The sequence below is a fragment of the Scatophagus argus genome, chromosome 22 (genome assembly GCF_020382885.2).
Source record: "Scatophagus argus isolate fScaArg1 chromosome 22, fScaArg1.pri, whole genome shotgun sequence".
NCBI classification, from domain to species: domain Eukaryota; kingdom Metazoa; phylum Chordata; class Actinopteri; family Scatophagidae; genus Scatophagus; species Scatophagus argus.
In genome coordinates this window covers 2,901,152-2,918,365 of record NC_058514.1, presented here as the reverse complement: position 1 = coordinate 2,918,365, position 17,214 = coordinate 2,901,152, and the positions used below count along the sequence as shown (strand labels likewise).

At 45.7% G+C, this 17,214-nt stretch overlaps 1 protein-coding gene across 2 annotated transcripts; it reads left to right on the top strand.

The window, feature by feature from the left end:
* The first annotated feature begins 334 nt into the window (after window positions 1-334).
* golgb1 (golgin B1) lies at window positions 335-16,927 on the top strand. 2 transcript variants are annotated; one of them, XM_046379365.1, is made up of 20 exons: window positions 335-588; window positions 1,962-2,040; window positions 2,465-2,656; window positions 2,766-2,879; window positions 2,997-3,164; window positions 3,250-3,372; window positions 3,529-3,642; window positions 3,917-4,604; window positions 4,709-4,785; window positions 5,968-6,028; window positions 6,703-11,740; window positions 11,837-12,248; window positions 12,379-12,612; window positions 12,696-13,532; window positions 13,643-13,836; window positions 13,944-14,103; window positions 14,242-14,342; window positions 14,431-14,502; window positions 14,929-15,019; window positions 15,130-16,927. In XM_046379365.1, the coding sequence occupies exons 2-20, from the start codon at window positions 1,972-1,974 to the stop codon at window positions 15,265-15,267; spliced, it is 8,883 nt and encodes a 2,960-aa protein (XP_046235321.1). In that variant the 5' UTR covers window positions 335-588; window positions 1,962-1,971; the 3' UTR covers window positions 15,268-16,927. The 2 variants fall into 2 exon arrangements, with proteins under 2 accessions (XP_046235321.1, XP_046235320.1); XM_046379364.1 differs by having other exon boundaries at window positions 3,902-4,604.
* The last annotated feature ends 287 nt before the right edge of the window (window positions 16,928-17,214 follow it).

The window sequence follows — 17,214 nt, the reverse complement described above, 5'->3', positions numbered from 1 at the left end:
ACTGTGGTTCCATGTCAGAGCTCGGGCAGAGCTGTTGGGAACCTCCAGCCACACCTTTCCTCTTCCCCCAGTGCAGATGTCTGTAGATGGAGTCGAACACTGACACTGTGTAGCGTGCAAACAGGCTGGTCCACTTCACCGCATCCACCATCCACTGCACAGTGCGTCCCACGAAGGCCACAAATGCTGTGGTGTAGTGAAGCAGCAGCACCAGGCTCCTGCCCAGCTGCCTGCCATGGTTGAGGATCAGGTTGACTCTTTGGTCATGCCCTGTCATTTTTACTTTAATTTCTGTATGCTTCCAGCTGTGAAAATTAGTTAGTGTTTTATTTTGGCTTAAGAGCTCATTTTTCTTTTTTTTTCTTCTTTTTGTAAAATGTGTATTTTTATGCAGACACTGCCTAGAAAGGAGTAGACGCCTGGAAACTTGTACACGGTCCCTTACATACGCAGGTCCTCACTGTCCAATCAGAACGAGGGAAGTTTTGTTTCCGGGAATGTTTGGTGATGTGGCTATGCTCTGACATCCATCCGAGGAAATATATCAAATAAAAAGCAGATACATTTACCTGGGAAGCACTCGTACAGGTGAGTTAAAGTTCCTTTCCTTTAGAAAATACGCCACGTACCGGGTTGCATGACCGAGGTGTCACGCACAGAGGAGAAAAACTCAGCGAAGTGGGTTTTAAAAAAGCTGTCTTTATTTACGAGTAAACAGCGTTAGCTAGCTAAGTAGCCTTAGCTAACTTACTGTATCGTGGAAATTGCAGTCAGAGTAAACACCGGATGTTTTCACGGAGTGTCCTGCTAACGCCACCGGTTCTTAATCTTCAGACATGTCTACAGCTTTTCGAAGACATCGCTGTCCAGCCGCCTGGAAAGTTTGCCGTCCATTTTCGCGTTAGCTAGCTATAATCTTTGCTGCTCACATAAAGGGTGACGCAGCCGCAGTGGATTGTAGGGCAGGTTCGGAGAAAGTCGGCTTGGTCCGGCCCAACTCGGAGCCAACAGAAGGGGTTTGTCTGACAATGTGTTGCTTTGGACGGGGGGCGGGGGGGCGATTGTTAGCCTGAACATAACATGGATCTGTTTCAGTCCTGCTCATACAGCAATCATTGTTGTGCTAATCTGTGTGCTTCTCAAAAAGTCCCAAATAAATAAATAACTGTGAGTCATATATAAGTTTAATTACTTTGCAGCTAGTTAGTGTTGATGGTTTTTTATTCATTATTTTGTAGTTTTTTTTAACATTTTTAATTTATAATTTGTAAGACTCCAACCAATTATTGCAATCTACTGATTCCTGTTGCCTAACTGATGAATTGTATGAAAGGTATTTTGTTGTTATCACATAAAACAGCAAAGCCTCACAGCTGAAAAGCTGAAACTGGGGTTTTCCATTTTTACTCGAAAAATTATTTGAAAAACAACTGACCGATTATCACTAAAGCTGCCAGTTGTTTTTCTATTCCTTGACTTCTCATCTAGTAGTTTCAGCTGCACCTTGATGTATTGTGCTGCTGCCTGCAGACATTATCTGTGCACAGTCAATATACTTGAGTTTGTGTGTATATTCACACCTTCAGAGGACATGTCATTCAGCATCAGCGTCAGACGGCACTTAAAGCTGTTCTCGGCAAAGTCGTGGTCAAAGGGCAAGTGCATTACGAACACAAGACAGGTTTAACTGTGGGCTGCATTTATGACGCCATAAATAGAATTCAAATTCATGCTTGCAGCTGCAATAACACTGAGGCTTAACATTGATGGAGGACACTGTAGAAAATGTCAACAGGAGAAAGGTTTTGAAAAATAGGTGTTACATTTCCATTATTTTATCTACAGCGAACAGAAAAGGGCTCGAGCAGGTGCAGCTACAGAATGATTTATATGTCAGGTTACGTTAATGTTAGTTTGCGGTCAAGCCTCTAAGATTTGTTGTCATTCCTCCCCCTTCACAGTGCCGTCTTTATGTTCAGCCGTCTGGCCACGGTCCTCCAGGAGCTCTCTGGAGAGGAGGGCACAGATGGAGACCAACAGGTGAGAGAGCAATACATAAATCATAACAAACTGTAATGAAGTGTAATGTGTCTGCAGCTTTTAAATAAGCAGTCGTAGATTTTGTATCTGGCCTGTTTTCAAACTCCAGTTTTTTTTATCTTCCGATTGTAGCGACCATCAGAACAAACGCAAGATGATGATAAGAACTGCCTGCTTGTCTCTCATCTTTTGATATAAAGAAAATTATTTCTTAAGGCATCATATCTGTGCAAAAATAAGACAAAGATAGCTGAGTACAAATGGAATGAAAGCTGACTGATTCAAAATAAATTGACAGCCTTTTTTGACTCCAGAGGAAGTGAAAATGACCCTAATGGCATCATCAGAGTTATTTTCTCAGGCTGCTGTTTTTTTACAGGTTAAGTTGCACTAACAAATTCACCTTAGCTGTTTTCTTTACCAGGGCATGCTGGTGCCTCAGCTCTCTGCCGGTGAGGGCCAAGCTCCACCGGAGTCAGAGGCACCTGAGGAGGTCATGGAGAGGCTGGCCCACCTGGAGCAACTGGTAGTCCAGCTGAAGGAGCTCATCCGAGACAAAGACACCCAGCTCAACCAGAAGGATGCTGAGCTGGCAAACAAAGATGCACAGCTCAAAGTAAATAACAATAACCTCTGTGTGTGGGTGGACTCCAAATGTCGGATCACTGTATTGTTTATACCAACGTCTATCATGACTGAGCATCTTTTTTTTTCCTTACCTGCAGAATGAGAAAGAAGAAGCTGAAGCTCGCTTCACCAAACTCAAACTGCAGGCCAAAGCGAAAATGGCTTCTCTCACCAAACAGATAACTGATCTGAAAGGGCAAGGAGGAGAAACAGTACGATTAAAAATCATCCTTACGTTTTCTTGGAAATGCCACTCCTTAACCACAAACTAACAACAGAGCTCAAGCACTATGGATTTTATCTGACATGAAAATCTGTTTTGTCTACAGCCGAGTCCAGACAGCTCTTTTACAGGAGCTGCTGCTGCAGTCGAGGAGGAGCTGCAAGAACTTAAGAACAAGCTGAGTGAGGAGGAAGCCAACAGCAGAGATCTTCAGGAACGACTCCAGACCGTAGAACAGCTCCTCAGAGAGAAGGAATCTGCCCATGCTGAACAGGTGAGGTAGCTGTTTCTTTCATTAAGGATTTCAAATTTCAAGAGAAAAGCTATTTCTTAATGATTTGTTGTGTTTTTGTTTCCAGTTGCAGAAACTGCAGGCTGTGATCTGTGAGAAGGATATGCGTTTCCAGGAGCAGATCCAGATACATGAAGAAGAGCTGCTCAGGGTCACAACACAGTCTCAGAACAACAGCGAGCTTCAGCAGGTACAAGATCCAGTAGGTCTTAAAATAACTGACTAGTAATATATGGTTTGTTTTTTTGTTTTTTGAACTGACCCTTTCAGTCTCTGCTATGAGTCTGTGTTTTGCCAGGTACACTCACCCTTTATATACCCTCTTGGTCTGTTTTCTTTCTCCTAGGCCCTGCACGCAGCTCAGAGGCGTTGTGAAGAGCTTGAGGAGTCCTTAAACTCTCGCTCCCAAGTGCTGGAAATGCTGCAGCAGGAAGTGAGCAGTGCTGATCAGCAAAAACAGGTACAGAGCCTGTTGTTCCACATGCCATTTATGCTACTGTACTATTTAAACTGTGTTGGTTTAGAAACTGCTCCACATATTGGCAGATATTTACAGATGCTTCCCTTTCAATGAGTGCAGCTCTTGCGTAACGAAAACTGTTCAAACGCGCACACCCTACATCTCGTCATTATTATGCATTGTTTGGCTGAGCCATGCAGCGCTCACCCACTCATATTCTCCTCCTTCTCTCCGTCTCATTCTCCTTCTGGTCACGCAGATCTTGACTGCTCAGTTCCGACAGATGGAGCAGGAGCTGGCCGAGGCCGTCAAGCAGAGGGAGGAGGAGAAACAGAGGTCAGCCCAACAGGCCATCAGGGCCGACGCAGAGCTCGCAGCCCTCCGAACCAGCCTGGAGGCCTTGGAAAGACAGAGCACGGAGGTGGCGAGGCAAGAGAGCGAGCTGGCTTCCCTGAGGGAGGCAGAGCATGTTAGGCAGGAGGATCTGGAGAAGGAGAAGGCAGAAGTTGCCAGACTGGAGAGAGAACTGGCTCTGATGAAAGAGGCTGAGCTTGCAGCTGTCCAAGTGAGCCACGATGCTTCAGAGAGAGACAGGGCGGAAATAGTTCGGCTTGAAAGTGAGCTTGCATCTATGAGAGAGGCAGCCGATCATGCCATCCAGGACGCCTCAGAGAGGGAGAAGTCAAAAGTGGATAAATTAGAGCGAGAGTTGGCCTCCTTTAAGGAAGAGCAGGAAGATGCCCAGAGGAAGGGCGAGATCTTGGCTGAAATTTGGACACATCTACATTCTCTGGCTTCAGAAGATGTGCAGGCAGCAGCAGAAACCTCCTTCCCTGCTGACCTGTCCCTGTTCCTGGACTCTGTGCAGGCTATTGAGACACGACTGACAAAGCTGAGAGATGAACGCGGCGAGAGTGAGGAACATTATGCTGAGCTCACCCACACTATGCAAACCCTTCAGGGTAAGAAAGTGTATCTGCTTTTGTCTTTATTTGGAATTCAGTGTGTTAATGTTAACCTTTTAGTGTTTGGCGCTGATATTTTGAGATGAATCTCTAATTTTCAGAACAACTAAACAGAAAAACCACAGAACAGGAGGAAACCGCTGCCAAGATACAAGAGCTGGAGCAGAAGATTCTCACGGTCAGTACTAAGAGCTGATTTTCACCTGGTATTAACACATGACCTGCATCTGGATGCATTATCTCGATGATGGCTTCCGGTCCAAGGGATTTTGCCTTTATAACTGGCATTTATATTCTGCAATGTGCTGGTATTTTGTCATGTAAATAAGCTCGGCGGGGCTAGCGGACAACAAACTCAGTGCATCCTATGTCAAGTGAAGGAATGTCATGGACTGCCTTCATTCATTTTTAAATCTCTTTGTCGGGGAAGACCGTCAGCTAGCTACTACTTGTATTTTTCTTGGCAGCTTAAGTTAGCAGGAAGAGGCAGAGATAGGTAATCTTTAAATTTGTAGGTAGAGAGCTGGGGAAGTTTTTGTTTGGGTTTATTTCTTAGGAATGCAGTCTTCCTGTGTGCTTTGCATTCTTACCTGGCTGAGATGTGATCACAGTGCGAGTCTGACCGCCTCCAAATGTGGTCTAGCTGATATGATCACAATCACCGTGTTATTGGGGTCTGAAACACAGTTCTTTGTGGATCATTACCTGCTCGAGACCAGATGTTAGCAGTTTGTTTTACTTGAGATGTAAACTTCAAAAGGAAATCTTAAATAAGCTCTGCGAGCTTTATCATCTCTGCAAAGCTGTAACTTCAAAGTTTCTCTGTGCCTTTGTAATCTGTTTCTGTTATGCTGTGTCTCTGTTTATATGATTAAAAAAGGTGTTGAAGTGAAAGACGGACTGGAAGCTTAGTATAAGCCAAAGTAGTTCAAGTGGTTCTATCTACAAAGACAGACAACCGTGACGTGCATGTTTTTCCTTATCCTTAAAATAAAGTTTGCAGAGTTCACTTTTATTTTCAGAGCAGAGCAGTCAGACTGGTCTTATCCTCTACACCTGGTACAGAGACATAACTGGTGTCTGGCCAGGTGATTTAAGTCAGTCTGAGACAGTACAGAGGCTGGGTCATAGACAGTACTTAATACAGAGCAGTACTTCAACTCACTGCGAGGAAGTGCGTCTAATCCTGTCTGCACTGATCCACTGCTATGAGTGACCGTCCTCCTTGACCTTCACCCAACACTTAACGTCCAAGCAATCACAGACGCCGTACAGAGCTTTTAAAAATGTTTTTTAATCATGACATCAAAAAGTTTTAATCCTGCCGGTTCTCAGTTTTCCTTGTTTCTGTCTGTTTCAGTTTTCTGAAAGAGATGGTGTGACTGAAACAGAAGCACCGGAATCATCTGAGGCTAAAAAAGGTATAAAAACAGAATTTGTCAATTTAAAAAAAAAACAAAAAACAAAATTCAGTCAATTCAGTGAAACAGCAAGAAATTGTCCTGCTCTTCTTGTCAGGAGTAATGAGTAATAAAGATAATAGTTAATTGTAGCCATGTGATGCATCATAGATTAAGGTACCTGTTGCCACTTAAAAAAGTGCTCTCCACACACTGATGCAGCAATAATTTTAAGCATAACTTGATGCTAACGCTAACAAGCAAGCCAAGTCAGTTTTATTTGTATAGTGCAGTTACAAATCTGTCATTGAAGCATGACACCTTCTATCCTTATGCTGTCAGTTTATATAAAAACCTTAATGGGTAAAATTCAGAGATATATACATTCAATAATATCATGAAATAAACATGATAAACAATAGACTTGTCTTTCTTTATTTTAATAGACTTTAATAGACTGTGTACAACATAATGACAGTAGTTCATTCTGTTTCTGGGATTGATTTTGTTTTGTTAAGTATCACATTTCTTCAAGCTCACTGTATGGACTTTGAGCAGTAATGTATTCTAGCAGTACACATACACACTATTGATGTTTGTTCTCATACAATGCAAATGTTAAAGCTGCATGGATTTTGTAATAAAGTAAAAAAAATGTCAAGCTTTTCTAATTATGTCTTTGTTGACTTCCGCAGAGCGCATACTGGAATTGGAGCAGCAGCTACAAGAAAAGGACAATGAGCTCGTTGCCTTGCAGGAGTCCCTCAGACTGGCTAAAGAGCACAGCTCCAGTGGGGTTGCATCACTTGAAAGCTGCCATCAGACCCCAGATCAGACTCATGATGCCACTACGTCCCCCCATGACAGTTCTGCAGCCCTTCCTGACTTCACAGAGGATACACAAGAAGAGGAGACCACCTTAGTTGCTGAGGACACCTCAGTCCTCTCCCTTTCTGCTGATAATGAGAGTAGTCCAGAACTTATTGGACACCAGTCTGAATCCCCAGAAGAATCCAAAGGGACCTCCTCAGATGAGATGGTCGCCAGTAGTGATTCAGAGGTGGCCCACAGCAGCTGGACCCTCCTGGAAGCTGTGAATCAAGATGGAGGCCAGGAGTGGCCGTCCATCCTCCAGGACTTTGGCCAGATACAGCTACAGTCATGGGAGGCAACGAGCATGGAGTCGGAAACCTCCACAGTGCAAGTTGAGTCCTCCTCCGTCATCATTCGAGAGACAGTACAAGTTCAACTTACACAGGAGAGTTCTTCCATCACAGATGGTAACATATCTTCTGGCCAGGTCTTTGCTCAGGCCTTAGCTGAGGAACTTCAGAAGAGGTACAGCGAGCTTCTGGCTGAGCTTCAGAGGCTCAGAGAGGCAGTAGCAGAGTCACAGGAGAAAATCAAGAGCCTGGAAGAGGACACGCAGTCCCTCACAGCTGCCAAAGAAGAAGCTGTATCCCAGGCTAATAGTTCTACAGAGGAACTTAAGTCAGCCAGAGAGGAGTTAGACAGGCTTGCTCAGCAGAACAGCTCTGTAGTGGAGAAACACGGTGTTGAAATGCAGCTCCTACAAGAACAGATAGACATTTTAAACACTGAAAGTAAAGCCAAGGAGGAGACAGTTCAGGTCCTGCAGACAGATCTGGAAATGGCCCGCCATGCTTTCTCTGAACAGGAGGGGCGGGCCAGGATGCTGAGTGTTCAGCTGGAGGACAGAGAGCTCCTCTCTGCTGAGCTTGAAAGGAGGCTTCGAGATATGGAAAGCAGCATGTTGGAAAACTCCCAGTCATCAGAGCTCAACGATGACACTTTGTCCAAGAAGGACTCTGAGATCATCGAGCTACAGCTCCGTCTCAGCCAGAAAGAGCAAGAGATGATGGAGCTCAATGACAGTATGTCTGCTAAAGTCCTCCAAGCAGAAGAAGAGAAGTTCCAGATAGACAGTGAAGTCAGTAAACTGAGGGAGCAGATAGTGGAACTGGAGAAAATCAGAGATGAGAAACAGAAAGAAGGTTATGAAGACTCAGCCACTCATGTAGATGATGAACTTGCTAGATTGCGAACCGAGAAAGAAGCGCTTGAAAGCCAGCTGATGAACACAAAGAAGAAGTTGCAGGCTGCACTTGTGCAACGCAAAGAGCTCATGAAGAAGGTTGCTGATTTTGAGGTAGAAGCAAAGAAATGGAAAGAGCGAGTTGAAACTCCTGCAGATCTCCCAGACGTCGAACAGTCTGGAGGACATGAGCTTCAAGAAATGGAAGCTAAACTGATGAAACTGGAGCAAGTTTTAAGATCCAAAGAGGAGGCAGTTGAGGCTCTTGAGCAGAAAATTAGCCAGCAGGATCAAGCTCTCACTGAGGCGCTTGCTCAGAATAAAAAACTAAGTGAAGAAGCTGAAAACGCTCAGCAGGCTGACAATTCCTCTGCGTTGCATTCCCAAGTGACCTCTCTTGAAGCAGAGTGTGAAATCCTTCAGAAGAAAGTTCAGGAAGCCCAAGAATCTCGTAAGGAAACCATACGCAAAGCAAAAGAGAAAGATAGACACCACCGTGAACAGCTGAAGCAGCAGAAAGACGAATACAATGGGCTGATGGAACGTTTCGAGGTGCAGAGCGGTGAGCGAGAAGTTCTTCTGGCTAAGCTGAGAGAATTAGAAGAAAAAGTGAGCACTGAAAGAGAAGATGTTCCTCCCCAAGAGACCCAGAAACTGGTTGAAAATTTGGAAAAGCAAGCAGCAGGTGATTGGGTCCAGGAGGATTGGGTGGACTTTGCCACATCTGAGACTGATTCATCACAGCCACAATCCAGCGATCCAGTTCAGCATCCTGCAGAGCAGTCTGACATAATTTCTGCACAAACAGAGGAGTCTCTGAAAGCTCTCAGAGAAGAGATCCAGACTGTGCAGATGGCTAACGCAGAGTTAGAGACGCAGCTGCAGGAAACGCAGGCCAGTTTGTCACAGAAGGAGGCTGAGTTATTGGGCATGGACAGAGAGCTACAAGCACTACGAGAAAAGGAAAGACAGATCGATATGCTCTCAGAGGAGGTTAACGATCTTAGAGAAAAGCATCGGCAAGCGGAGTGTTACGCTGCAACCCTGAAAGCAGAGGCAGATGCTGCAGCCAGTTCCACCTCCTCCATTGCAACTCTTCAGGCTGAAGTGGAGGACTTCAAGCAGTTCCTTGAAAATAAGAACCACGAAATCAAGGAGTTAGGTCAGCAACTCACTGAGCAGAACGCTCTCATACACTCAATGCAGGATGCAGTGTCTCAGAAGGATCAGTTAGTATCTTCTTTGCAGGAAGAGCTAAAGGCTGAGCAAGAAAAAACTCAAAGGTTAGAGGCTGAGCTTCCAGAGAAGCAAGATGAAGATAAAGACAGCGAGGCAAAGATCCAGCAGCTTCAGCGAAAGCTTCAAGCTGCTCTGATCTCTCGCAAAGAGGCCTTAAAGGAAAACAAAAACCAGAAGGAACAAATAGCATCAACTGAGAAGCTAATAGCAGAACTGCAGCAAAAAATGGAGTCAGCTGAAGATGAGCTGGAGAAACTAAGAGCGGAAAGAGTGAGACTGATTGATGAAGTCGACCGGACTTTGCTGGAAAACCAAAGTCTGGGATCATCCTGTGAGAGCCTCAAACTGGCCATGGAGGGCATTTTGAATGAGAAAGATGCCTGCAAGAGAGAAGTGGAGTTGGTGAAAGAAGAGGCTGCCAGAACATCCAAAGAATGGGAGGAAAAGGTTCAAGGTATGAAGGACGAGTACGAGACTCTTCTTAAGTCTTATGAGAATGTCAGTGATGAGGCGGAGCGAGTGAGGCGAGTCCTGGAAGCTGCCAGGCAGGAGAGACAAGAGCTCGCAGCCAAGGTGAGGATGCATGAGGCTGCCAGACAGGATGCTGAAAGACAGGCAGAAGAGGCACAGAAAGAGGTGGATTCAGTGAAGGACAAAATGAGAAAGTTTGCCAAAACAAAGCAGCAGAAAATATTGGATTTAGAGGAGGAGAATGAGAGACTCAGAGACATGCAGGAAAAGAACGTAACAAAACTAGAGAGTAGGGCTCTCAAAACTGAGGTTGAAAGACTTCAAGATGAACTGGGAGCTTTGAGGGCTGAGTTGGACGCTGCAGTGGCAGAAAGAGACTCTTTAGGGCGACAGATTGAAGAGTTGAAGGAACAGCTTGCCCAAACAGGAGAGAAAGAGGACAATGCAATTCAGGGTGTTCTTCTTGGCTCAGCAGCTGTTGCTGAAGAGGTTATCACTGCCCAGAAATCAGACATAATCAGAGCAGAGCCTGATGACAGCCAGTATGAAGACAAAGAAAAAGAAAAAGAGACACCAGCTCAAAAAATATCTGCAGTGTGTGCACCAGAAACACATTTGCAACCTGCTGAGGAAAAAGCTAAAGTAGAAATGACTGAAGGTGTTCAGGTTTTATTAGAGGATAAAATGAGGGAGATGGAGGCAGCCATCGGTGCAGAGAGGGAACTGTGGCAGCAACAGGAAGCTGACCTCAAAGCTCAACTGGCCTCTCTTGAGCAAGAGCTTCAGGAGGGCAAAGAGAAGAGCCTTGTGGACTCTCTAGAGAAGTGCCTCCAAGAGAGCAAAGAGAGAGAACAGAGCCTGATTGAAGAGGGTTCAAAGAGGGAAGCTCAGTTCAAAGAGCTCCTCAAAAGCCTTGAAGCTGAGAAGGACAACCTGGAGGAGCGTCTGATGAACCAGCTGGCTCAGCTCAACGGCAGCATCGCCGGCTATCAGCAAGAGGCAGCAGACAACAGGGAGCATCTCAATGAACTGCAGCGGGAGGTGGAGAGGTTGGAGAGGGAGCGAGCCGAACTCGAAGCCGAGGCTCGGAGCGAACGTGACCGGGCTGCCAGGCTGGAGGAGGACATGAGGCAAGCCCAGAGGGAGAGAGCTGAGGCTGAAGCAGAGTCTGGTAAGCAGAGGGAGCTGCAGCAACAGCTGAGGTCTGCACAGAGGGTCAAGGAAGGCAGTCAGAGCAGAGCACGTCAGCTGGAAGAACTGTTGAGGGAGAAGCAGCTGGAAGTCCGTCAGCTGCAGAAGGACTGCATACAGTACCAGGAGAGGATCAGTGAACTGGGCAGAGAAGCTAAGGCCCTGCAGCTAGGCCAAGATGAGCTCCACAACAAACTAGAAAAATCCCAGCTGGAGACCTCCAAAACTGTAGAAGACCTGAAAAGAACTGAAGCAGATTTGGCTAGCTGCAAATCCCAGCTGGATGAGGCCCAGAAGCAGGCAAGCGAGGCTTTAGCCGAGAAAACAGCTCTTGAACAGAATGCCCAACAGAAAGAAGCCTTGATGAAAGCAGAGGCAGAGCAGACCCTCGACTCTGTGAGATTCAGGCTGGGGGCCGAACTGAAGGAGATGGAGCTGCGACTGGAGGAGGCGTACAACGAAAGAGAAAAGGAAGAAGATGCCTCTATGGAGGCCAGAGAGATTGCAGAAAGAGCTGAGACACGGGCTCAGGAGATACAAGCTCGTCTGGATGAGTCTCTGGCCAGGTTAGCTGCCTTCTCGCGCTGCATGTCCTCACTGCAAGACGACCGGGACAGAGTCTTGGATGAGGCCCGACAATGGGAGACTCGCTTTCATGATGCTCTACAGGGTAAAGAGGCTGAAGTTCGGGAGGCTGAAACACGAGCCAAAGAACTGGCAGAACAGCTTCAAAGAGAATCCGCCCTGAAAGAGGAACTTCAGCTTTCAGTGGACAGGTAATAATCTCTTTGTATTTTTCTCATTTCCCTGTTTCCTTAGATTTATTGCGTTAAGCTTTTTAGCTCAGAACTCAAGATTTTTTTTCCTTTCAGGCTGGAGAAAGTAGATAAAGATTTGCAGCTGAGATTGGAAGAGGAGAAAAAGAAAGTCATAGAGAGCCAAGCTGCCCTCGAGGAGGAAAAGAGCAAACATCAGCAAACTACAACTGAGCTGCAGTCTGCACAAAACGAAGCCCGTGCCTTGAAAAATGAGGTGGAGAGTCTCCTTCAGAGGGCCAGAGCTCTGGAGGAGGCTGTAGCCCAGCTGCAGGGTGAAGAGGACCAGGCCAGGACTGAGCTGAGGAAGAGGGAGGCAGAAGAGAGGCGGCTGTGTCTCAATGTGGAGCAACTAGAGACAGACCTGCGGTCCTCTAAGGCCTTGACAGAGAGTCTGCAGACTGAGTTACAAGAGAAGGAAAGGAGAGAAGTGGAAATGCTGGGGGAGAAGGAGCAAGCTGTTGCTGAGGTATTAACATGTTTTCATCTGCAGACACACACGGTATCATAACAATATTCATAGATATTTACTGAGATATACATTGGACTTTAGATATTTTAACAGATTTCTCACCATTCGTGTGTGGTTTATGTATCAGGCTGCAGAGGAGGCTAGAAAGGAGGCTGATAGCAGGGCGCAAGCAGCCGAGGAGGAGCTGGAGCAGAGACGAGGGGAACTGCGCCATCTGGAAGAAAAACTGCGAAAGGCGGAGGAAGAGAGCAACAACAGAAAAGCCAGACTGGACTCTTTCATGAAGGCCATGGGCTCATTGCAGGATGACAGAGACAGAGTCCTCAACATGTACAAACAACTGGAGGAGAAACACCTGCAGGTACAGCAACACAACAACCTCATTCTTGCAGTATCTATAGAAGTTCTTTTAGTAGCAAATATAATATTTGTGTTTTGTCCCAGGTGATGATGGAGAAGGACACTCTGATCCAAGAGGCAGCAGGAGAGAACAACAGCCTGAAGGAGGAGCTGCGTTCTCTGCTGGTCCAGAGGGACGACCTGTACGCTGAAAAGGCCAAGCTGTCCGCACAGCTTCACGGCTACCGCGATGAACTTAACCAAGTCCTGAGCATGAAGGACTCCCAACACAAACAACTTCTGGCAGCTCAGAGAGAGCGCATTGCCTCACTAGAAAGGGAGCATAAGGAATTGGAAAATCAATTAAAGAGTGTTAGTAAAGCCAGAGAGATAGAAGTAGAAGCAGGAAGAGTGGAAAGGGAGGCTCTTAGCCAGGCTGTTGACTTTACAAAACCATCACAGGTGATTGATGCTCCTGGTGCAGAGGTTGAGAAGCTGAGGGAACAGCTGCAAGCAGCGAGGCAACAAGTGGAGGCTTTGGAGGAGAACCTTATGAAGGAGAGACAACAGCAGGAGAGTAAGGGCAAAGAGCTAGCTGAGCTGCGATGGGAGGGAGGTGTGATGCGGACCGAGTCTGAGAGCGCTCAGGAGAGGGTGGCAGAGCTGGCCCGAGACTTGCTGGCTGTCGAACAGAAGCTGCTGGAGGAGAAGGAAGTGACGGCGCAGCTCAGAACCGAGAATCAGTCGTTCTCAAAAGCCATGGCCTCCCTGCAGGACAGCAGGGACCAGGCAGTGGACAAGATCCGGGAACTGAACCTGAAGCTGGACGATATGAGCAGGGCGGGTGGCCACGCAGCACAGAGCAGCCCAGGAGGCTCCACTGGGGAAGTGTGGGGCCTGAAGAACGCACTGCAAGCCCTGCAGAATGACAGAGAGAGACTGGTGAGTGACGTGTCTGACAATAAACTCTCCCCGCCAAAAATATCAGCAGTGATGTGAACGGTTGGATTATTCTGTGGATTTTTATTGACATGTACACGATTTGTGCGCAGCTGGAGCAACTTCAAACACAGACATCTGAGCTCAAGGCGCAGAAGTCCGAGCTGGCTCGACTGGGAGCAGGAGAGCTGATTAAAGTCAGCCAGGAGCTTTTTGAGGAGAAGAAGAAGAACGAAGACTTGCTGGGTGTCATAACGCAGCTAGAGAATATGGTGGAAATGGGCAAGCAGGAAATAGAAACTCTGAGGTGAGCAACAGAGCCTTTTTTGTCATCGTAGTCACCCTTTTAACAAGGCAAAACGTCACAAAAGCCTTTTGTTGCATGTGAATTTTCGCGTCCTGTGTGTGTCTCAGACTGGAGCGTATCGACTGGATGGCTCAAGCGGAGCAGCTGAAGCAGCAGACGCTCGCCACGCTCTCGGACCGGGACCAGCAGCTGCGGCAGCTCACCGCCATGCTGGAGGAAGCACGCACTCATAAGCCCAAACTACAGCAGGAACACTATCAGAGAGAGGTAGAAGTGGAGATGGAACCTTTATTGACCCTCCAGAAATTTGTTTAGTGGAAAGGTTAACTTATATCCTGAAATCCGCAGACAAGACGGGTTAAGGATGTTGCCTATAATGTGAATTCTCATTATGTTTTGTCACAGGGCACAGGGGAAGTGGACAGTGCACCTGGAGCCCCGCAGGAGCGAAGCCGCCAGCTGGACAGCCACGCCCACATCGCTGAGCTCAAAGAGCTACAGAGAAGGTGAAGGACAAGTCACACCAGAAATACTGTTAAGATTGGTACAACAAAACGTGCGGATACTTATCGATGTTTACCTCTTTTACGTCAGGCTGGACGAAGAGATGCGGCAGAGGGTGGCCGCAGAGGAGCAGCTCATGGCCACACAGGATCGACTCAAACGGTATGAAATTTTGAAAACAAGATTAAAGAGATGGAAATGAGCCGCGTGGCTGAAAGAGGCCACTTGTAGTGACAAACCCAGAGAGAGTCATCGCATTACTGACAGCTCGTTGTTTGGTTCCAAACCAAGAACTTAAGAAGCTGTTATCAGAGAATTCTGTTTAAAAGATAACTGAAATAATTAGTCGAAACAGTTGCCAGTTAATTTTCCGTTAAACTAATCGACTAGTTAGTTAATTGTTTCAGCTGTGAAGTGAACACCATACATGACCAGACTCCAAGGGATCAGATTCATTTATTTCCGATGTTGTATTGTGTCCTTCCGAATGTTAATGGTTTAATGTGTCTGTGAGCTCTGTTTGTTCTGACGAATTGGCTCAATCTACACAATATGACAGCTAACATCTGTGTTTGTTATTACTATTAGTCACAGCCAGGCTAAATGGCACTCGGCACAGGAGGAGGATCACTCAGAGACGGCTGTTTTCATCGAGCCGCCCGAAGGAGCTGTCACTCGAGTAAGGCTCGGCTAATGTCCCGCACCACCTCGTTTGTCATCATAATAACCGTAATAATAAAGACTCATGAGCCGAATGCGTCTCGTAACCTTGTCTCCCTCCTCGTGCAGACTCGGAGAGGCGGCCCGGGTTTGATGCGGACGCTCCGAGTGGCCTTCTGCTCCCGTCAGCGCACCCCCCTGCTGTTCAGCGTGTACCTGCTCACTGTGCACGTCCTGCTGCTGCTGTGTCTGGGCGGATACCTTTGAGAGCAGCTCCCTTTAACAAACCTGACAGACTGAGAGGTAGAGACAGAGGGAGGGAGGGGAAAGAAAATGGAGCTGTGACACAGACCCAACCCAAGCCATCACTATGTTTATATTGTTACATGTAATAAGTCTACATACGGACGTTGCACTTTATAGGACTTCATCTTTTAAGTATGTAGAGTTACAAAGGGAGCTGGTGTCGTTGTTTTTAACCGCGTTGCTCTTGTTTGAGTTCCAAGGGACATGGCTTAACTTTACTCATTATTACTTTTTTTAGAAGAAACAAGGCAATGCATTATCGAGTATTTTGGCAGATGGTCTTCTTCACGTGCCTTTTAGATTTGGATATTAAAGAGTCACTTTTTTCTCATTTGTTCATGCACTACGCTGGTTTAGATGATGATCATTTCTCTTGTGTCTGTCCGTTAAGTACGACGCCACAACCAGCAGATGGTTAGCTTAGCATCAGCAACAGATCCACCCAAAAGCAAATCTTAAGCTCACTAATCAACACGCATCGTCTTCATTCATTTTGAATGGGAAAACAGACTGTAGTTTGGCTCTGAGCCGTTACCAAGCAACCAGAGGAAACTGGTAATTTCAGGTCCGACGCTCACTGGCCTGTAAAACTCTGAGCTGAATTGTCATCTTTATGTCTGTGTGCGGGTTGGAGGATTTTATGTTTTATTTTTTTTTGTTCTGTCTCTGTAACGACTTGAGGGAATTTCTTGAAATTTGAAACTTATTATTCAAGAATGAATAAGTTAATTAGTGAGCTTTGTTACAGTTGGGCAAAGCCAAGCTTGTGTCTCCGTTTCTGGTCTCTGTGTTAACAACAGTTAACGTTAAGCTAAATGAGCAGGCTGCTTTCGCTCCCTTTTTTCCATTCTTTGTGCTAAGCTAACTGGCTGTTTGCTGTAGATTATGTTTAACAGTGTGAGAGTGGTGTCAGTCATGTAATCTGATGTCAGAAATCTAACAAGCGTTTGTCCCAAAATGGCTTAGATTTGTGTTGGCTTGAGGTTCGGGATCTGGTCTTATCGTCCAATCTCTTCTTCTTCTTCTTCTTCGTCTTCTTCTTCTACTGATTTCATGCACAAAAACAGAGCACAGTGCAATTTCCTTTCTAACACGTTCCTCTTGTGTGTTTTCCTTTCGTTTTTATCTTCCTCTTATATAAGTCACATTTTTTTAACAAAAGAAACATCATACTGATATTTGTACATACGTACTTGAATTATGTACATGAGATTTCCCCTCTGACATATCCAGTAAGTTTCTCACACATTTAAATTTTACTGTGTAGTTTGTTTGTTTGTTTGTTTGTTTTTCTTATGGCAGATGATGTTGCCTTTCAGGTGCAATGTTTTACTACAGTGTGGAGTCATTCCAGAGGAGTAAGACTGCTGTGTTTTCTAATGATATCCGTCCCATTATAGACTACTCTGATGTAGCATAATTTATGGTCCAACAGTTGAAAGACGTCCACTGCCGACACATACTGACACCATCCTCCTGAGTTATTTAAACGATGCTTCTGTACTCTTCGTCTTTTCACGTCTTGCATCCACTGAAATATACTTTAAATGTAAATAACTGTTGAAAAGGGCTGTATAGAGAAATAAAATGTAATTAAAGTGTTGGTGGGATAGATCAGGGACCGATCTTGTCTAGCATTAATTATTTTTTTATTGTGTGTGTCTGTGGGGAAGAAACAGACTTTAGTGGTTTTTTTTGACTTCCGTTATGACTTTACTGTTTATTGAGTTCAGTTCATTTTTTTTCCTTTTATTTGTGAACTAATTAAGAATAAATGGGCTATCATTAGTCTGTATTTTTTTTGCCTTTTCAGCAAACATGTTTTGTATAGAAAGCCTGTTGAACTGGTTGTGCATTCAGTCGTGTGGCGAGCTCTCGGCCACTGCGACTTCTCTTGGTTAAGATCAA

What these genes read in the sequence shown, in the direction of transcription:
- golgb1 (XM_046379364.1), top strand. Translation starts at nt 1,972, where the DNA reads ATGTTCAGCCGTCTGGCCACGGTCCTCCAGGAGCTCTCTGGAGAGGAG. An exon ending in AATCTGCCCATGCTGAACAG is followed by an intron (nt 3,165 to 3,249) that starts GTGAGGTAGCTG and finishes TTTTGTTTCCAG; the next exon opens with TTGCAGAAACTGCAGGCTGT. An exon ending in CCGAAGGAGCTGTCACTCGA is followed by an intron (nt 15,020 to 15,129) that starts GTAAGGCTCGGC and finishes CTCCTCGTGCAG; the next exon opens with ACTCGGAGAGGCGGCCCGGG.